Source organism: Fukomys damarensis, unplaced genomic scaffold (assembly GCF_012274545.1).
Source record: "Fukomys damarensis isolate Sample0158 unplaced genomic scaffold, DMR_v1.0_HiC HiC_scaffold_19, whole genome shotgun sequence".
Lineage (NCBI taxonomy): Eukaryota > Metazoa > Chordata > Mammalia > Rodentia > Bathyergidae > Fukomys > Fukomys damarensis.
In genome coordinates this window covers 54,694,380-54,715,323 of record NW_022900931.1, presented here as the reverse complement: position 1 = coordinate 54,715,323, position 20,944 = coordinate 54,694,380, and the positions used below count along the sequence as shown (strand labels likewise).

Sequence of the window (20,944 nt, the reverse complement as noted above, 5' to 3'; positions counted from 1 at the left end):
GAGGTGGTATAGGATTTTCTTTGGAAGAATGTCTGCTCAGGAGCTCAGCCAGGGCATTTGTCCAGTGGTCAGGCATGGGGCAGTGGAGGGGAGAGAGGATGGTGCACCTGAGAGGTATTTTGGAGGTGGGGCCGAGAGATGGAGGGCAGGGAGGGGGTGCCCCAGTTTCTAGCTTCAGCAACTGTGTGGGCAGCGGGTCTTTTTCATCACATGGGGAACCAGGGCTGGGGACGTAAAGGAGATAGAAAATGAGCTGGGCTTTGGATGTTTCAGGTGCTGTTGGTCAGCAGATGTGAAAGGTAGGCAGTTGAGTGTTCAAGTCTTCAAGGGAGAAGTCAGAGCTAAACGTAAATATTTCAGAGTCATCAACATAGAGATGATATTTAGAGCTGTGAGGCAAGATGAACTCACCAGAGGGATGTGTACAGAACCTGAGACACCTCGAGCATTTAGAGGCCAGTTAGAAGAGAAGTAGGTGCACAGGAACTTTGAGGGAGGTTAGAAGGAGTTTCTGGAGTCAAGAAAAAATTAGGTGTGGTGGCGCATGTGTGTGATCCCAGCACTCTGGGAGGCTGAGGCTGGGGGATCACAAGTTCCAGCCCAGCCTGGGCAACTTAGCCACGTAGTGAGATCCTGTGTCAATTAAAAAATAAAAAAGGTCTGGGAATGTGGCTCAATGTGAAGGCCTTGGGTTCAATCTCCAGTAATGGAAAAAGAGAGAGAGAAGAAAATCTTACAGCAGGGAGTGATCAGTTGATTTGAATTAAGAGGTGGTGAATGAGAGAAACTGAGTCTGTCTATTCCATTTGGCAGCAGGACAAGTGGACAGTGTTTGTGGAATGATGACAAGAAGAATCAGGTTGGAGAGGGCTTGTGAATGAATGGGTTTTATAATTCCATTGATAGAAAATGTCCAGAATGGGCAAATCTGTACAGTCAGTAGGCTAGTGGGCTGGTTGGAGAGAAAAGGAGTAGAATCCAGCCTCAGGAAGCCTTGATCTCTGGGGACAGATGCCGTTAAGTACAAGACAGGGATGTCATGTAAGGAGAACATGTGAGTGGCCTGAGGAGGGAGGAGAGGGTATCTCAGAGTTGCTGCAGAAATTGGCAAGAACAATGGGGATAAGTGTGTTTGAAGCAACAGGGAGGTATTTTGAGGAGGATTAATGGCAAATAATTATAGTGGTGTTTACTACATTTAAAAAAAATGTAAACATTCATTGTATTTTATGATCACAGATCCTACCTTGGTACGTTTTTGTAAATGGCCTGGTTTAGTGCCTGGAACATAGATGTTCAATAAACACTGGGTGGCCAACACTGTCTCAATATCAGGCCAGCCTTAGAGACAAGTGATTTAGAAAACCATTTCCTTAGATTTCCTACTTGAGGCTTATATAATTTTTTCAAAGATAATTATTGTGTACAGAGTTTCAGGCGAGGAAAATGAAAAAGTTCTGTAGATGGATGGTGATAGTTGTGTAACAGTGTGAACGTGTTTATTGAAGCTGAGTTGCACATTTAATTAAATTAAATTGGTAAGTCACAAGGGAAAAAGTTAATAGCAGTATCTTCTTGGATTTTTGTATTGTTTTTAAAGAGAATGAAATTGACTTATGCTTATTAGCATGGATTGAAATCTTAAATTCTGCTAAATGAAGAAAGCAAAGTGTAGAAAATGTGTGTGGTACATGCCTTTTACGACAAGAGGTAGCCAGGTGGTGGTGGCTCGTGCCAGTAATCTCAGCACTGTGGGAGGCTGAGGTGGAAGATGACAAGTTCAGGCCCAGCCTGGGAAATTCAGTGAGACTTTGCCTCAAAGTAAAAATATTTTTAAAAGAGCTAGCTGGGTGTGGAGCTCAGTGCAAAGGCCCTGGGTTCAATCCCCCGCACACCCTGCCCCAGACAAATGGTGAAACATCCTTGTGCACACATACATATGCTCCTGTATGTACGTTATCGCCAGAAGTCTAACACAATGGTTACCTCAGAGGAGTCACCGGGAAGCCAGGGTGAGAAGACCTGCTGTGCACTGTACTCATTTGTTGACCATTGCTATATATTTCTCAAATACAATAAGCTTAAAAAAATGATTAGTTGTTCTGAAGCCTAAATCATTACTACTGAGTATATTCCTTAAAAATTGTCCTTGCTTTTAAGAGCCTAATTCTGTGTAAGCATCCGTCACCTGGGTTTTAGAATGATATCCTCTTAATTAAGAGTATGCTGTAGGTGCAGAATGTGTCTGAAACTTTATAGTCACTCATTAGGCATCTTGAAGATGTCTAACCTCCTTTCTTCTTTTTCTCTGTGCAGCATAATAAGTGTGCCACATACTCTGTGGGAATGCAGAAAACTTACTCCATGATCTGCTTAGCTATAGATGATGATGATAAAACTGGTAAAACCAAGAAAATCTCAAAAAAGCTTTCGTTTTTGAGTTGGGGCACCAATAAGAACCAACGGAAGTCAGCCAGCACCTTGTGCCTCCCCACAGTGGGGGTGGAGAGGCCTCACACCAAGAAGAAGCTCTCCACTCCGTTCAGCCTGCTTCACTCTGACAGCTCTGTATACTGACAGGAAGCAGAAACCGTCACTTCCGGGGTCCGCTGGGCCTTCACATTTGTGCCATAATGCAGTGTATCTCAATATTTTCAAATCCCATTTTGTCACATGTGTTTGATGTGCTTTTATGAAAGTAACAAGAAACTTCTTAAGCTTGTGGGAAACACTTAAGGAGTATCAGTATTGCTGCAGGTTATTTATTCTATTATATAGAGTAGTGTTGGAATTATGGCTGTTTTTAATGGTTACAGTGACCACTTGTAAGTACTCTCAGCGTTAAATTGTTAGCTACATTAGTACTGTTTGTTAACTCTTCAGGTTTGGGTAATAATCTTTTCTTAACCCAGAATTCAGATGACCCTTGAATTAAGGCAGGTCAGAGGACTATAATGATAGAATGAAATTTGTTACTAAAAACTGTTCTAAAGAGCTGCTTCTTCATGGAATTCATTAACTTAAAAGAAGATGTTGCCATTATTTCTACGTAATATGAGTGCTATTTCCCAGTAAAGTCTAGTACCAATTTTGTCTTGAATTATTCTTTTTTTGGGGGGGAGGCAATGCCAAAAAAAGAAAAAAAAAAAAAAGTACTACCAAAAAATAAAAATAAAATTTAGGAGCAGTTTTCCTCCAGTTTGATACCATTTACAAGTTGCTAACACAGTGGCAGTGTTAGATGGAGATGCTGTCTACAGGGTAGATAATATACTGTTTGATACTCAAAACATTTTCATTTTGTTTGAAGTAGAAAGTACATAACTATATTTTAAGAGTCTTGGGTAAAATAGCTTTACATTTTATATGGTGAAGATGTAAATGATTCAAGTTTAAAGCTCTGACTTTTTAAAATGAGCATTCTTACTAGTTTGATTTCTCTGCCTATAAATTGGATGACACCGTGGTCTAATAGGATTCATGGTTGACATAGTAAAAGTGATATAGCTTAAAAATATAGCATTGAAATCTAATTTTGAGAAATAATGAGAATTTAAATATTTTATATTGTGCAATATCTTAAGGGAGGCAACCACCTTTGGGAAAGTGTATCTACCCACTGCTCATAGGACCATGTTTGTATAAATATTTAAATAAACACATTTATCTGACTTTTTTTTTTTGCTTTTGTCACTTTAATTCTATCTTTCAAATAAATATCACCCTAATGCACAAAGATGTTTTTGAATTTTATTTATTTATTTATTTTTTGGTACCGGGGATTGAACTCAGGTCCCTGCGTTTGCAAGGCAGGTGGAAGAACCACGAGCTAAATCCCCGGCCCTGTTTTTGAATTTTAAACATTAACATTAACTTACCTTAACTTATCTAGGTATTTTTAAAAACATATGGCATTTTTAGTGTGTGTATTTTTTGAATGGGCAGTTGTGCCCTTGGATCCTCAGTCCCTGGCTCCCCCGCAGTCTGCAGCACCCTCTGATGTTTTCTGGTGTATCCTCCTATTGTTGCGCCACAGGTGTACAAACACCTTCTTCTTTGCACATTAAGTTTTGACCTCTAAACGAGGAATTTCAAACCCCAGGATTTCTCTGTTCAGAAGACACAGCCAGTAGTTACAAACAGACTGTGTGACTATCCCTTCCCTCCAAAAAACAGGAAGGGAGGGATGAGGGCACAAAGGAAAGGACTGTTGTACATTTGTTTATTTACATTGGCAGCAGCCCTCAGAGCACAGCATATGCAGACCAGGCCTGAAGAGCAGCAACTGCCACCAGGAACAAGGGACTTAGCGTACACAGTGCTTCATTGTAGGTTAGTTTCCTTTAGATGGTCACATCCAGTACCGGAACTTTACAAGATCTTCCCATGGCAGATGTAGGTCAAAGTCAATCAGAAATCTGCCTTAGCTAGATTTTTGCTCAGAATGAGAGTCTCAGCAAAGGAAGATCCTCGTGGATCTTTTCATCTTGGCAGAATGAGGTAGTGTCACCTGTGGCCACTAACTTCAATGCCCAAAGCAGTACAATTCATTCTCCATTAGGCCTCTCCTTGTGTTTCACAAGTTGCTGCGAAAAGAAATTGTTTCTGGTTTTTTAAATATGAAAACGATCTTGTAGTTTGTGGTCTAAAAGAGAAAAACATCATAGTTGGGAGGCCAGCAGTCACCTGGACTGAGTGAAGAAGATGTGGATTTGCTGAGCTACTGCCTGTCCAACCACCTGCTGGAGCTCTTGGATGGAAGCGTTACTCAGTTGCTGGATACTTGGAAACTTCTGGAGCAGAAGAAGAGCTTTAACTTTTCCAACTCCTGGGATCTGCTGCACAGTTCGAAGAAGAAATGGCTCGGAGAGCACAGCCCGTTTCTTCCTGAGAAAAGGGTTTTTACTGGGCTCTTTGGTTTGCTCTTGAACCTGAACCGGAAATAAAGGGAAAAAGCACATAAGCGCCCTCTGGAGAACTAGCACTTTTCTTAAAATTGAGTTTTTCCATTTGATTGGGCTTGACTTGTGTGTTCAAATGTTTTCAAATGCCATGAATATGTCTTCAGACATCAGCAAAATAAGTGAATCTTTAAAAATTACTACCATTGCCTTTATTTTGTGAATATCTTTAGTTGTGCTACAGTGGCTACCTCAATGTCCTGAATAAATTCAAAATGTTAATCTTTCATAAGAGCCAGAAGTCACACGATGCCAGATCCAATGAATAAGGTGGACAAGGTGGACAATGTTTTTATTTGACAGAAATAGTCATAAAAGTTTTGAACTCAGTATACTGAGGCAGCCATGAAAATATACTCACGAAAGAGGACTTCCAGAAATGCTTCAGAAAGTGGCAAAAATGATGGGTATTTTTGAAGCGAGGTGGAGTATTTTGAGGGACTGACAACAATGCATCTTTTTTTTTTTTTTTTTTTTTTTTTTTTGTACTGGGGATCGAACTCAGGACCTTGTGCTTGTGAGGCAGGAGTGGTGCCACTGAGCTAAATCCCCGGCCTGGCAATGTGTCTTTTAATGCAATATTTTTAAAATTTTTAATTTAAACATTCACACCCAGTATCTAAATGAGAACAGCTTCATACATGACCTTTGGGAAGCTTGCTTATCAAAGGAAAAACTGAGCCAGGCGTGGTGGTGCATGCCTGTAATCCCAGCACTCGGGAGGCTGCGGCAGGATGAATGCTGTGAGTTCGAGACCAGCCTGGGCTACACAGTGAGTTCCAGGTCAGTCTCACTACCATAGTGAGACCCTGTCTCAAAAAAACCAAAAAAAAAAAAAAAAAAAAAAAAAAAAAAAAAAAAAAAGGAAAAACCACTTAACTCAGTGGTGGTTCTACCAAGGCAGATAGTAGCATCATCCGATACAGTTGATACAGCATCAGGAGGTCAGGAATAAGGAACCCAATGATGCAGTGGAGGGAAATCTGTGAACCACACAGGGATGCTTGCATTTTCAATTTGGTTCTCCAAGCTACACTTCAGAGAGGGGATTTAAAAAGAAAAATGGATGCTCAGGCCCTGTCCCCATGTTCTGATTTTCAGTTGGTCAGAGGTAAACCGCATGTATCACTTTGTGAGTGTGTGTGTGTGTGTGTGTGTGTGTGTGTATAGTACTGAGGATTAAACCCAAGGTTTCATAGATGCTAGATAAGAGCTCTACCACCGAGCTGCACTACCAGCTGTCACTCTTTTTTAAAAAGTTCACCAGCATTAAGTGTGGGATAACGAATTATCACATTAGCCTGGGAGCCTAAAATTAGATCTTCAACTTGTTTGCTTTGTTATACATATGCCTGAAGTGGGTGGCAGGCTCAGCTGGCTGCTGAACTTTGACACAGATTGGAACCATGGGTTACAACTATAGCTAGAGTAAAATGATCCATCAAAGCGAGCTGAGAATCTGCAGGAGGACCAGGCTATTGTGAAGGAGGAATCTATACTTACTAATTGGACAATGAGGCAGGATGCCTCTGCCTGGTTGGCCACTGGAAGCAACACCATCCCAAGGTCCAGCACAGTAAACTTCTGTATGTTTGGGAAGTACTGTTCACTCATCTGCGTTTTTTCAACTACTACAATCCCTTGAAGATTATGAGACTTCAAACAAAAATAAAAACCATTTAGTAACGAGTTTCCTTTCAAAATTAAGAAAGCCTATCACATTATTGATGGCTCTATCATTGGCTTGGGATGACCAATGGGATTACAGACATTATTAGTTCAAGGGGTTGGGGGTGGAGTTAGGAGGATACGAATCAATGTTCTCTTTCAGTTTCTTGAATTCAATACTTACATTTCTGACCCGAACAAGTCTCTTTCTGTAGCCATTTCCTGCCACTAAATCAGCTTCGGTGATGTAGAGAATGCAAGATCTGCTGGACAGGTAAAAATCTACTACTGTCAGGCCATCCTCAAAAACGAGTTTAATTTTCCCTTAAAGTACAGACAACAAAATGAGTTCTGTGAACTTTGGTTAAATGTATGGTGAGAAAAGGGCTTGGCAGTGGAAAGCAGCTCAACCCACCGACCTTGAATCTCTCTCGCCAGCTGCGACCCACGCCATTTCTCATTGGCTACAATGTGCCCGAAAGGCACGTGCACCGGCTCCATGCCATCGGCGGGGGCGTGGTTCTTGTCCATCGGTGGTCTTGATCTAATGAGGCAAATGCAAGACTGCAGTTGAAAGGCTCTTTTGCACACGGCCCCACATTCCCCTCTATGCCGGCCCCCTTTGGCAAGATTCCGGCTACAGAATGGTCAGTGAAAGACTGATTAGTTTGCCAAGTCTAAGAACCGGGAAGCCTGGTGGCTTCATCCCTTGCTTTTTGCACCTGCCTGGCCCTTGATACCCCAGCTGAGTCCGCACCCTGGCTCTTCGGTCCAGTCCAGGAGCCTGCACCACTTCCGGGTTCTCATCAACTGCTCCTGCCCAGTTTTTCATCCTGCCCTCCCTCCTCCTCCCACAGTGTCGGATAGGCTGTGGTGTCTAGGATTGATACCTGATTTGACCAATAAAAGAACAGACAGCTCAGCAAGCTTCCGCGATTGTGGAGATTTGAATGAGACACGCTAGTTGCCAAGAGCGACGGGTATGGAAGTAACCTTAGCTTTGATTGGTCGAAAACAAAACACAGCCAGTGGCGGGCGTGGTTGTTGTGAAGTTGCTTGGGTAGAAAGTGTCTGGAGTTCGTCCAGTGGGCGTAGAACCAGTTTTAGGGAACGGTCCCTGGCTCTGGAGATAGCGACTCATAAATCCAGCCCTTGGCTTGGCCATTTCCCGCAGCAAGAATGCTCCTGGGATTTCGGAGATCCCGCAGGAGCCAGTTCGTAAGTACAATCAATCCTGTCCTGTTCGTCGGCCCCCTGGGGCTGCAAGTTAGGTAGGAGGTGAGATTTTGGGGCGCGTTTGGGGTTTGGTCTGGGGTTAAAGTAAGGCGGCGGCACAGAAGGAAATGGTTTTCAGCTCGGAATCTCTTTATTTTAGCCCGGTGTGGTGGTGCCTGCTTGTAATTCCATCCCTGGGGAGGCTGAGGAAGGACGATCCCAAGTTAAAGCCCGGTTTGGGCAATTTAGCGAGTGCCCGTCTCTAAAGAAATAAATATGTATAAATGCGTAGCTGAGAATGTAGTTCAGTGTTCCCTGAGTGGGGAACAGTACTTCTGTCTGGATGGGAGTATTTTCTTTCTGAGACAGGGTATTGCTAAATTGCCCAGGCTGTACTCAGACTTGCATTCTTCCTGCTTTAGCTTTCCAGAGTGCTGGGATTACAGGTGTGTGCCATCATACTCAGCTCCCAGCTCTTTAAAAAAAATTTTTTTTATACTTTGAGTTAGGTTGCCCAGGCTGAGCTCAAACTTCCAATTCGCCTGCCTCAGCCTCTCAGAGTGTTGGGATTAGAGGTGTGGGTCATTATTCCTGGCTCTTACTCTGCATCTTTGAGATGAGCTACCTAAAATTTTCCCTAAGCTCCTACAGATGTGGGTCAGTGTGTACTCAGAGCTAGAGCTAGGTTATCTAGGGTTGATAAGGGTGAGGCATGTTTCTCCGGAAGTCACTCCTACCTGCAGGGGGAAGGCATGGGAAGTCCCACTGTGGGTAGGGCTGTGGGACAAGTGGAAGGGGGCTGCAAGGCGACCCTGGGGATGCTCAGGAGAGCTGAGGAAGGAGAGATGGAGGTCCCTCCAAGGGGCACCGTGGTGGTGGTGGTCCCTGCTGGATGTGCTGGAAAGGGGCTGTGTACCTCTGGGTAGGTAGTGGTGGTGACAGTAGCCAGGTGATTTCTCTTAGCCCACTGACTTATGCTGGGTTTTGTTTGTGCAGAGACACATCGTGCATGGCCTCCTCCCTGCAGCCAGCATTGCTCCAAAGCCAGCTGTGCCTCGTACACCTCCTCCCCGAAGCCCCAACCCATCCCCAGAGAGACCAAGGTGAGTCTCAGATGAGCAGGAACCAAGGTCCACCTGTGCTCGGCTGCCAAGCACTGGATCCTAGAAGGTGCAAACTCACAAGTGGGTGACAAGAATCCTATACTTTGAACTTTTTGCCACAGTGCCCTGATTCTGCCTTCTCTGAGGGGCAGTGGACTTCCCTGGACTCTATCTCTTTCAGTGTCTAGTGCTGTTCCATTTCACAATTGGCTGTTCACATTTTTCAAAACAGAAAGCATGAAAGCCCAGCTTGATAATCCTTAAGAGAGTTTTGAATTGTGTACAAAAAATTGTGCATTTTCTTTTTAGACACAATTCTGCTTTTTAAAAGATCTGCTGTGTGGGCGTAGTGATACACCTCTGCAATCCCAGCACTCGGGAGGCTGAGGCAGGAGGATTGTCATGAGTTTGAGGCCAGCCTGGGCTACATAGTGAGTTCAAGGCCAGCGTGGATTACATAGCCAGACCCTGTCTCATTCCCACCCTCAACAGAAAATATACTATTTGATTCCCCATTGTTCAGCTCTCCAGATGCACCAAAAAGCTGACTCTTACTCTTGGAACCTCTGCCTGTGCCCTCCAAGATTTAAGACAGGAGAGTTTTAGATTAGTGTTTTTTTGTTTTTGGTTTGTACTGGGGTTAAAACCCAGGGCCTTCACGCTGAGCTACGTCCCCAGCCCTTTTATTTTTTAGTTTTTGAGACAGAGTCTCACTAAGTTGCTAAATTGACCCAGGCTGGACTCAGCCTCCCAGAGTGCTGGGATTATAGGTGTGCACCACCATGCCTGGCATAGCTTACTTTGAATTCACAAACTACTGACTTGTCTATTAACAGTAAGTGAGAACTAATTTCGTCCCAGGATGGTACTTTTGTAGTCTTCTTTGATACTAGAATATCGTATGTCTCCTGATTAAAAAAGAAATCACTCTGAAGGGCTAAAGGTGTAGCTCAGTGGTAGAGCACTTGCCTAGTATGCACAAAGCCCTCGGTTTCATGCCTCAGCACCACCACTACACACACACACACACACACACACACAGCCACCCTGAAATATCTCAGTGTTTGATTTTTCCTTCAGCACAATCTTGATAGCATGGATAGCATGTTTTAGTGTTTACTCTGTGCTGAGTGCTCTTGAAAGTGTATGGTCTGGTTCTGTCTTCCATCTCCTCGACAACGCTGTGAGAGGGGTCCCCTGAGGCTCAGGTAGTAGAGATTGGCTCAGAGTCACAGGCCTGGCTGTAGAGCACCTGCCTCCCTGCAATGGGAAGGTGGCCCTTTGTAGCTCTTCAGCGTTGGTGTGAACAGCCTTTTCATCGTTTGGGGGACTTATTTCTATTATAATCTACTGGGCAGCAGAAAAGTAATGGAACAGGTCGCTTCATGGCAAGGTGCTGTGGACTTGCTAGAAAAATCTCTTCTCATTGTCTCCTGTGCTTTACACAAGTATATTTGTGGATTATAGTCCTTATTACCTCAATCAACATGGTTTTGGCAAATTGGGCATATTTCTAGATTCTTTTTATTTCCAAAAAATAATATCTCAGTTAATTTTTTTCTTCCTTCCTTCTTTCCTTCCTTCCTTCCTTCCTTCCTTCCTTCCTTTCTTTCTTTCTTTCTTTCTTTCTTTCTCCTTCCTTCCTTCCTTCCTTCCTTCCCTCGTTCCTTCCTTCCTCCCTCCCTCTTCCTTCCTTTCTTTCTTTCTTTCTTTCTTTCTTTCTTTCTTTCTTTCTTTCTATCGGGGATTGAACTTGAGCTAAATCCCCGGCCCATCGGTTAATCTTTAATATTATTCCACTGATTGTATTTTTATTTATTTTTGTTTGTTTGTTTTCTTAAAGTAGGGTTTTGCTATCTAGTGTGGGCTATCCTTGAACTCACTGTGTAGTCTGGGCTGGTCTTGAATTTGTGGCAGACCACCTGCCTCAGCCTCCCAAGTGCTGGGGTTCCAGATGAATACCACTATGCCCTGTTTTCCACTTCATATATAAAGTAATTAGCAATCAACTTCTAATTTCTTTATCCCCTCTTTGGTGCTACTGTTGACATATGTATAAATTCTAACTGTAGAAGCACCACAGTGCATGGTTATTGCTTTTGCTTTAAATAGTCACTTGAGGGCCGGGTATTTAGCTCAGCGGTTCAGTGGCCTGCCTTGCAAGCACAAGGACCCGAGTTCAATCCCAGGAACCAAAAAAACCCAACCAACCAAACAAAAAAAACAGTCACTTGATTTAGCTCAGTGGTGCTGCGGTCTCTGGCCTTGGGCTCTTTGTTCTTGATTCTCAACATGGATCTGGCTAAAAGCCCCCAACAGTAGCCATGCCATGGCTTCAACATTAGCCTGCCTTAAAATTTCTTCTGTGAGATTAATTAGTCTGCCTCCCTTAATATCAGTCTCAGGCCAAGTCTCCGGACATGAACAAAATGCAGACAAACTTTCTGCCAATGCGTAACACATCATCTGGAGTCCAGCAGCCAGTGCAGTCCTTCTTCCCAGCAGAAACCTCCTGAGCCTGGTCTTTCCTGGATTTCTGGTTTTCTGAGCTCTGCCCAGAATCTCCCATACAGAACCGCCTAAGGCATTCCAGCTCTTCTTCAGTCAGCATCTCCAAACTTTTCCTAACTCTTCTTCCCACAGTCCAGTTCCAAAGCCTCTTGAGCCACGTGGACAGGTAATGTCACAACAACGACCCCACTTCTCTAGAACCAAACTTCTTTATCTAGTCACTCAGACAAAAATACCTGACACCCAAAGTTAAAGGGAGAAAGCTGTTTTGGCTGACAGTTTGAAGAGGTTTCAGTCCATTATCAGCTGGCTCCAAGGTAGGGTGGCAGAGGGCAACAGTTAATGACAGCAGAAGCAGCAAAAGCAACAAGAGAAGTTTAACAAGAGAAGTTTTCAGACTACAGGGATTAGGGCGGTGCCAAACTAATCACTCACATGTAGTGGTTTAGTAATCACAGGCCCTTAATCCCAGCATCATACACTGTAGTTTCAGCCACCTCCAAAATAGCCCCATCTCATTTGCATGAGGCCTGGGGTGGGTGGACATCTAAACGCAAGCCATAATGCGTGCCTTGCCTATAAGATCAGCACTCTGGGAGGCTGAGGTAGGAGGACTGAAAATTCAACCCTGAGACTATAATGTTAAGTGAAATAAATCATACCCACGGCTTAAATATTCCATGGTTTCTTTTATATGAGAAACCAAAGTAGAAATCAATCAAAGAGCAAAAGAAAAGATAGATGATAGGAAATAGTGAGATCTTTTGCAAACAAGAGGACCAAGAGATGGGGGGCATAAAAAGAATCCGGATGTGGTATATACCTGTACCAACTCCCCACAATGAATGTAATCATTTTGTACTCCAAATATACAATAATAAAAATAAAAATTTTTTAAAAAGAAAGTTTGAGCCTAGCCTAGGACATTTAGTGGTTTAGTGAGATCCTGTCTGAAAAAAATTAAAAGGGCTGGTGTTGTTGCTCAGTGCAAAGGCCCTGGGTTCCATCCCCAGTGCCACAAACATGGGGGGGGCATTTAATGATATGAAGCTCTAAGGATATGGCTTTTCCTATTGTGTAGTCAGGGTTTACAAAGGAAATAGATTTAATACAGGATGCATAGTTTATAGGATTATTTTATAATTACCGCAAAAGTGAAATACAAAGGAATGCAAGAGATTAAACGCAAAATAGAGGCCCAAAGAATCCAGCCAAGAGCCAGGATCCCATGGCAATGTCCCACACAAGTCCAGGTAAAGGCTTGGAGTCCAAGGCAGTGTCCTCCACAAGTTCAGCCAGTGGCCTAGAGCCCATGACAATGTTTCATGCTTGTCCGTATTGAGGATCTGCACCCAGAAGGCCCAAAGGCCAGTGGTGGAAGCCAGAAAAATCTATACCCCCAGGGTAAAGGATTTGTGCCACCAGGCTGAGGGATCTGCACTGGAGCCAGGAAGTGATGCTCACGGTGAAGATCAGAGATCCCCTGATGAGAACAGCAGTCATGCCCACTGAACAGCAAGGTCCCGAGCTCCTCCAACAATGAGAACAGCCAGTGAAAACCACCCACAGCAAGCTCCTAGAAAATCAACAGCCTGGGATCTTCTTTTCCAGTTCTCTCTGTATGGCTATTGGCAGTAATCCTCAGGTGGATCTTCCACACCCAGAGCAGGCTGATTCAGTTCAGCTGGGTGTTACAAGTTGACCGTTAATTAATCTACCACAACTATACTCTCTCTGTTTCTCCTATACTCTCAACTAGCATCAGTCAACAGTGATCGCTTCTGTGACTCCAAAAGATGTAGGAGATTCCTCCATCCCACCAGCACACAAGCAATTAATTTAGCAGTGGGTGCCACCCAGGTGTCCTCTGACCCAGTTCAGTTCTGCTAGTGTCTACCTGGAGGGAGCAGCAGACCCCGCAGATTGAGGGCTAAGTCCCCAAGGTTGCCCCTTCCCCATCTAAGATGCCAGTCACAAGCCCAGCTTGTTTTACCTGTTTTATTTTTATCTTTTAATTTTTTGGTACTGAAGACCAAACTAAGGACCTTGCAATTTACCTGTGTTTTATACGCACTAGCCACAAACATGGGTTCCCACAGTCTTCCGTTTTACATTTGATTCATTTGCTAGAGGGGCTGGGGCCACGCTCAGCTGGGATGCTCTTCTGAGTTCTGGCCCCAGTGTTCCACAAGTGACGTTTTTCCAGCTTCATGGGAACGGGTACTGTCCCGGACTGTTTAAGTCCCTGTCTCTTTCTCTCAATGCTTTGGACGTCTCTCTTCTTCCAGCCTCAGATGCTTTCCTCACATGGATGTGCTAAGGAGTCTTGCTGAACACTCAGGATACCCGTGCAAGTCTCCCAGCTTCTCTCTGAGCAGCTCCCTCTTGCTGCTGCTGTCTTGAAGACCCTCTCTGCCCGGCATCCCCAGCTCTTAGCTTGGGAAGTTGCCTGGTTGTGCTTTAGGTTCCGGCCTGTACCCTGTGACCTGCGAATTCTCCCCTGCATTCAGCCCAACAACCAGAAAGAAGTCTGTTCATTTGTTTCATTTGGCCTTTTTAGGCAGGAGGATAAATCTGCCACTATTTTACCTGTGACATACATTTGACTAATTTCCAAGTGTTTTCAAATGGTCTTTTAAACTTTGATGTCTTTTTATGTCATTTCTCTCCATTCTGATGTCATTTTAATAAAAACACCATTTGAGTTCAGGCTTTGAGATCCGACTACCTTCATTAGCGAATTGGCTCTCTCTTATTGGTGAGGAAACCTTTTTGTTTTTTCCTCTTTTTAAAATTTTTTTAAAATTTGTTTTTGAGTGGGAAATCTTAGTCATTTAATTTCTGTGGAAATGGGGTGAGAGTAATACAGCTCCTTAAAGTCAACGTGAAGACCGGGAGACCGTCTGGGGGCACCACGGACTGTGGGCAAGTAGCGGAAGTTCAGACGACGCTGTGGTTCCCAGGGAAGCCATGGGTGACCCGGATGTCCTTCAGCGCGGATGTCCCGGATGTGCCATCTCCCCGTCTCAGGCCCCTGTTTCCGTCCCCAGGTCGGCCCTGGCCGCGGCCATTTTGGCAACGACGCTGACTGGGAGGACCGTCGCCATCCCCCAGCCTCGCCCGAGGTCGCGGTCTGAGAGTGATGCGACCTGCGACGAGAAAGACAGTCTCATCGAGCCCTATGCCACCACCTCCCAGCCGCGGCTTCGGTAGGGACGGTGTTGCTGTGTGCTCGTGTGTGTGCGCACGCGTGTACGTGTGTTCATGGCTAGTGTTAGTCCTTCAGTTTTTATCACTAGCGTTAAACAGACACTGTCCAGAGGTATTAATTGCTTTGATCAAAATTTTCTTAATAGTTAGGAGGCTGAGTCAGGAGGATCGAGGCAAGTTTGAGGCCAGCCTGAGCTACATAAGTGAGTTTGAGGCCAGACTGTTTCAAACAAAAACCAAAACAAATAAACAAAAATTAAAAAAAAAACCCAAAAATAAATTTCTCCAGGGTAGATCTTGCCTAAATGATGACACACTAGTCCTCTTTTCCTTCCTTCCTTCCTTCCTTCCCTTCTCTCTCTCTCCCTCTCCCTCCCTCCCTCCCTCCTTTCTTTCTTTGGTTGCAGTGCTGGGGATTGAACACAAGGGCTTTTGCCCTCAGCTATGTTACTACCGCACTCCCAATTTTAAAAAATTTGAGACAAGGTCTTATTAAGTTGCTAAGTGCTTAAATGAGTTAAATTGTTACTTTATTACATACGGTTACATTTACCTTTTAGAAAGGGTTAATTTTAATATTCATAAAAAACCCAAGACAGATTGTTTATATATACAGTAATAACTAAAATTCCAAACAACCATAACTAGAAAGACAAGAGCATACAGCCCAGAGTGATGGTGCATTCCTGTAATCTCAGCATTTGGGAGGCTGTGAGGATCACTGCTGAGGCCAGTTTGGGTTATGTAGTGAGTTCAAGGCCAATATGAACTACACAGCAAAACCTGGTCTCAATGCCTGCCCCCCAAAAGAAAGAAATACCTAAAGGTGAGCTAGAGAGTGGTTTAACCTTGGAGCTTCTATATATTTTATACTGTCGTGTAATACTGCTGTTGTGGAGGCTTGGAGGGGATGCATTTAATACATGTGTAGATATCAGGCTGGACATGGTAGGGCACGCCTGTAATCCCAGCACTGGTGGGGCTGAGGCAGGAGGACTGCAGTTACGGCCCATCCTGGTTAATTTAGCGACTCAGTGAGACCCCATGTCAACAAAAAAGGGTAAAAGCGTGTGAGGAGCTGCACTAGGGATATGGCTCAGTGTGAAGGCCCTGGGTTTAGTCTCCGGAATTGCAAAAACCAGTCAAGCGTTAGGGCACTTGTTTTTGTTCTTTCATATTCTAGCAGGCCAAGCTGGCAGAGTGGAGCAGGAAGGAGAACTTCTTCATCACCCTTTGGAGCCCTGGGCTCTGGGGAAGAAGGTGACACTGAAACACAGGTGTCGTCTGGTGACGAGGAGTCCGGGGATGGCGGCGCCCGGAAGGAGGGAGGCAGCCACAGGGATGCTGTGTACGCTGTGCCCCACGGACGCCTGGTGAGCCGTGTTCCCGTGTCCCTGCCCAGCGCTCATGTTACAGGAAGTAGACAGAGTGTCGAGGAAGTGCTTCCTTTCTCTGTTCTGTTTCAAAGCTTTTGTTTTCAGGCTTTTTATCGATTAAGTGATTGATGACTGAATTTTTATGTGTCTGCCCTCATTTCTGTCTAGTTAGGCTAAAATTTAAACCTCATTCCTTGATGTGGCAAAATCAGGCCTTCAAAGATGAGGGTAAACGTCTTCGTGTTCTCGACGAGGATGTGTGTCAGAAGCTAGCAATTTGCTCTTCCCTTGGACTCCAAAAGCTAATTTTCTTATTACTTTTCTGTATCAGTCTCTTTATTACAACCTTTCTTCAAACTCGTGCCTAATTAGAGGAATATTGTCACGTGTCTCGTGTGTGTGTGTGTGTGTGTGTGTGTGTGGAGACTGAGTAGTCCAGACTGGCCTTGAACTCACTATGCAGCCCATGCTGGCCTCACACCATAGACATCCTCCTGCCTCAGCCTATTGAGTGTGGGCATTACAGGCATATGCCTCCACACCCAGCTGTCATGCGTCTCCCACACATAGTAGTTCAGGTCTCTCTTCTGTGCCTTTCTCTTGGCTGACCTCCCACTAACTCCACAAGAAGTTCTGTTCATTACCACAATTCACATGCAGATTTGATGTACAGGTGCATTTGAAAGGGCCACGTGTCTCCAGGGCCAGCTGATTTTGTTTCCGCCAACTTTCTTTTGCTTGGTATTTTCATGGTCAGTATTTTTCTGTCCTTTAATTTAAATTTTTGTATGTCCTATGTTTAGATGTGTCTTTTAGACAGTGTATCATTTTTAAAAGCAAGTTTAATAGCCGGGTGTGGTGGCGCATGCCTGTAATCCCAGCACTCGGGAGGCTGAGGCAGGAGGATCACTGTGAGTTTGAGAACAGCCTGGGCTACATAGTGAGTTCCAGGTCAGTCTCAACTACATAGTGAGACCCTGTCTCAAAAAAACAAACAAACAAACAAACAGAAAACCCCACAAGTTTAATAACATATAATTTACATACCACGTGATTCAGTCATTTAAATGAAGTATACAGTTGAATGTCACATATAGTTTTTGTTGACCCAGTTTGGCAATCTTTGGCTTTGTCTTTTAACCAGATGATTGAATCTTTTTATAATATAATATTTTATATCTTTTTTATAGTTGAATTTGTACATATATATGGATGTGTCTAAATTTAGATTGGACATCTTATTGCATCTTTGCTCAGGATCAAAAACCCAGAGCCTTTCTTACGCACGCTAGACTAGTGTCCTACACTAAGTTACACCTCCAGCCATCGTTTCTGTTTTTGAGCTGACACTGTTTCAGTTGTTATGTTTCTTGCCCTCTGTGACTTTGGAAATGATAGTTTTTACTCAGTAGGCACCCTGGAGGTGACGGCATGTGTGTCCTTTGCTCTTTCCAGTCTAAGTAGTGTGGGACAAGTGTCTCAGGTGGTGAATGCAAGGCCACTGTTGTGGTCCTTGTCGGCCCTGGGGCAGGCTGGGTCTGCGGCTTCCTTCCCTCCTTCAGCCCCCAAGCAAGTTTTGTTTTAGTTACCAAAGGGCATTATCATACTCAGAACATCAGGGAGTTTTTAAAAAAATGTTCAAACGCAAGCCTTTTAGACTGTTTGTAGGATAGTATGACAAGTTCTTTATGAGGGTAAGTTTTAAATAAATATTGGTACGTTAAACATTGACATATTAAATATGCATAAAAGGTACAAGAATTACAAGTGTACGACTCCACCTTTTCACAAAATAGCTACCACGAGATTTTTCTTAAAACATGAAAAAGGGGTTGAAGATGTAGCTAAGTGATAGAATGCCTGGGCCCTGAGCTCAGTCCTCAGCACCACGTATACACAAAACAGAAATTCAGGAGAACATAGCTAAGCCGGATGTGGTAATGCACACAGCTGTATCGTAGCTCTCAGGAGGCTGAGCAAGGAGGATTGCCATAAGTTCGAGGCCAGCCTGGGCTACATGCTGAGTTCATGGCCAGCCTGAACTACAAAATGAGACCCTGTCTCAAGAAACCAAATGACAAAAGAGCATAACTGGTATCCCAGGATTCTGGAAGTCCTCCTTCTCAATTACCACTTCCGCCCAGATTTCACCATCATCCTAATTCCAGAATTAGATTAGATCTTTAAAGATCACGTGAGTTAGGGCTGGAGATGGTAGCTCCATGGGAGGGCCTGGGTTTAGTCCTCACACTGGAAAAAAAGAAAAGTCTTGCATTTGGTTTTGCCCACTCTGAAAGTTACATGAGTTTAACCACACAGTATGTATTTTTTAGAGTTTTGAAGTCTTCAGTTACCCTGTGCAGCAGCAGCAGTTTGTTCATTCTTACTGCTGTATAGCGTTGTATTTTATAACCGGCCAGTCAGTTACTCATCCACTTACCTGGTTTGGTTGTTTCTAGTTTGGGGCTCTTGGGCATAGTGTTGCTCTGAACATGTGCAGATGTGTCCTTGCACGTGTGTCTGTACTTCCGGTGCGTGAAAGACCCGAAGAGTGGGAATACGTGATCGTAGGCACTGATCAGCTGTAGTGCCAGTGGATGTTGCCAGACAGTTTGCCACGCGGGGTATCTTTATAGTGCTATTTCTGTGCTCTTACCAGTTTCACATTCCTTGATCCTAATGGGTAGCTTAGTATATCTCGGGGAAGTCCTGGGAGGTGGAAAGCAAGAGGTGTACCCAGTGTGGGGACTTATGCCCTTTAGTCCCAGGTATCCAGGAGTCTGAGGCAGTAAGATCACAATTTTGAGGCCAGCCTGCACACCTCAGTGACTCCGTCACAAAATAAAATAAAAAAGGCCGGCGATGTAGCTCAGGGGTAGAGCACTTGCCTACCATGTGGGAGGCCCTGTGTTCAGTTCCTGGCGGCACCCTGCCACACACAAAAGCAAGAAGTCCTTTCTCTTTTTCTTTCAAATGATGAATAGGTTGGGAGACCCAGGTGCTCCGCCCCCTGACCAGGTCACCTGAGGGCCATGTGCGCCAAGCCTGTAGACCCAGCAGCCTCAGCTCTCGGCTCTGAAGTGCCCCTTTTTAGGGGTATCTTGGGGGTGGTTGCCAGCATCTCTCTGCCAGCCTTCATTGCAACCAGCTGCCATGCTGATCAGAGCAGGAGTTTCCTGCAGAATCCTAGTAGCAGAAGGACAACCGACCTGGAGGGCACCGGCCCAGTTTACCCTGCGGGACTTACTTCTGGCTCTTCTCCTTGGGCAGCCCCTGTCCCTGTTCTCCAGAGCCCTGCCCATGGGAATGACCCTTTCTTGGCAGGGGAAGTCCCATTCCTGGCATAGCCTCTAAGGACAGCTCTGTGGCCCTGCCACCTTTGATACCCACATAGGTGCTCATCGTGGCAGTGGAAAGTTCCAATCCAACAGTGGAATCAGGTCAGCAACCGTAGAGGGCCTCGGCCCTAACTGTCACCTGGGTGACGGTTCTCCAGGCAGGTCAGCCGTTCTTGTCCCATGGGGAAATGAATCTCAGCTTAGGCATCGGGAAGGGAAAGGGCACCATCCCGGGGCCCTGTGTGGGATGTCCAGTTCCACAGCTATGCATCACATGGATTATCTCTGTCCCCCAGGCTTTTCCCGAGGGCTCGGGGGTGGCACTGGGCCCCTCACTGAGGAAAGCAGCATAGCATGGGACGTTCCAGCTTGTTAGCGGACATATTATGCAAGTAACACTTGTTCCACGTTTGCCTCTTCGTCCTTGGGAACAAAAAGGTGCCGTTGTCACGTGAAGTGGACAGTGAAGATGATGAAGATATTTCTGAGCAAGATGGGTTTCCCGGCTCTTCATCTCTTACACCTCAATCTGCACAACAAAAAGGTAAAAAAGAACAAAACCCCAAATTCTTAGGAGCCTGTAGGATGCCAATACTGGTGCTGTTGCACCTCCATACTGTGCTTCCGGGATCTTACCTAGGAATATTATTGAGATTTATTTTCAGTGAATATTAGGTTGCCTTTGACATAGAAAGTGCTGGCCCCTGGGCTGTGAGAGAACTGGTGGGCAGAGCGTCCTGGCAGACTGCGACTTCTGTCCTCTGCTCCCTGGGGTGTGCATGCCCTCTCCCCACCCAGGATCTGGTGCAGGGCCCAGCTACTTGCGCTGGCAGTGAAGGTTCACTGAATGTATGAGCATGAGGATGTTTCAGATATGACTGTGGATCTGTGCGTCAGCTGTCTTTTTGCAGCGTGTGTCACGCTGTACAATGAGAGCACTCGGTGTGTTACAAAGATCGGGACATTTTCGAGGTCCGTAAGCCATGGGTTATGTTTGGAAGTGAAGAGGGGAGCTAGCATAGAGCAGACTACCAGTGACTGTTTCTTTTTGTTTGTTTGTTTGTTTTATTATTATTATTTTTTTTGGTACTGAGGACCAAACTCAAGTCCTTGTGCTTACCAGGCAGGCAGCAGAACCACTGAGCTAACTCCCCTGCCCAGTGACTGTTTTATTTTTTTCAGTACCAGGGATTGAACTCAGGACCTTGCATTTGCCAGTCAGGTGCTGTGCTACTGAGCTAAATCCCCAGCCCCTAGTGACTGTTTCATTAGGGCCCTCACAGCTGCCTGGGCTCCTGGGTTCAGGGCACTGTTGTGGAAATCAGTTTACAAGGTGCCTGAGGGGAAAACAGTGCTAGCATAGTAGTGCCTGGTCTTCTACCAGAGAGTAAAAACCAGAAGTGTAAAACCAGAGAGGTAGAGAGTAAAACTGCTCTTCAGTGTCTTAGTGCTGAGACAAAATACCTAACACCCAGAGTTAAAGGAGGACAGGCTTATTTAGCTCACAGTTTGTAGAGGATTCATTCCATAGTCAGCTGGCTCCAGAGCAGGGCAGCATGGGC

The 20,944-nt window shown here is 44.9% G+C and overlaps 3 protein-coding genes across 13 annotated transcripts in view; 2 read left to right on the top strand and 1 right to left on the bottom strand.

Moving 5' to 3' along the window:
- Rhpn2 (rhophilin Rho GTPase binding protein 2) overlaps positions 1–3,152 on the top strand; it is a 53,787-nt gene extending 50,635 nt beyond the window's left edge. The window contains exon 15 of the mRNA XM_010640959.3: positions 2,317–3,152. Coding sequence (XP_010639261.1) covers positions 2,317–2,577 — 261 coding nt within the window. The 3' untranslated portion in view covers positions 2,578–3,152. The remainder of the gene's footprint in view (positions 1–2,316) is intronic.
- Positions 3,153–4,225: 1,073 nt separating this feature from the next.
- Faap24 (FA core complex associated protein 24) lies at positions 4,226–7,476 on the bottom strand. Of its 7 annotated transcripts, none has more exons than XM_033765719.1 (6): positions 7,352–7,476; positions 7,049–7,173; positions 6,814–6,953; positions 6,465–6,617; positions 4,687–4,931; positions 4,226–4,605 (listed from the first exon to the last, which is right to left on the bottom strand). In XM_033765719.1, exons 1-6 carry the CDS (start codon positions 7,459–7,461, stop codon positions 4,548–4,550), a joined length of 831 nt encoding a protein of 276 aa, XP_033621610.1. In that variant the 5' UTR covers positions 7,462–7,476; the 3' UTR covers positions 4,226–4,547. The 7 variants fall into 7 exon arrangements, with proteins under 7 accessions (XP_033621610.1, XP_033621612.1, XP_033621611.1 ...); XM_033765721.1 differs by having other exon boundaries at positions 4,226–4,586; XM_033765720.1 differs by having other exon boundaries at positions 7,370–7,476.
- Positions 7,477–7,607: 131 nt separating this feature from the next.
- The window catches only part of Cep89 (centrosomal protein 89), a 44,863-nt gene continuing 31,526 nt past the window's right edge, over positions 7,608–20,944 (top strand). For 2 of the 5 annotated variants that reach the window (XM_010640977.3, XM_010640974.3), the window contains exons 1-4: positions 7,608–7,847; positions 8,841–8,947; positions 15,852–16,041; positions 19,821–19,926. In XM_010640977.3, the coding sequence (XP_010639279.1) occupies positions 7,612–7,847; positions 8,841–8,947; positions 15,852–16,041; positions 19,821–19,926 (639 nt within the window). In that variant the 5' untranslated portion in view covers positions 7,608–7,611. Of the gene's footprint in view, positions 7,848–8,840; positions 8,948–14,508; positions 14,668–15,851; positions 16,042–19,820; positions 19,927–20,944 lie in introns of those variants that run through there. The other 3 variants (XM_010640975.3, XM_019210126.2, XM_019210127.2) reach the window with 3 other exon arrangements.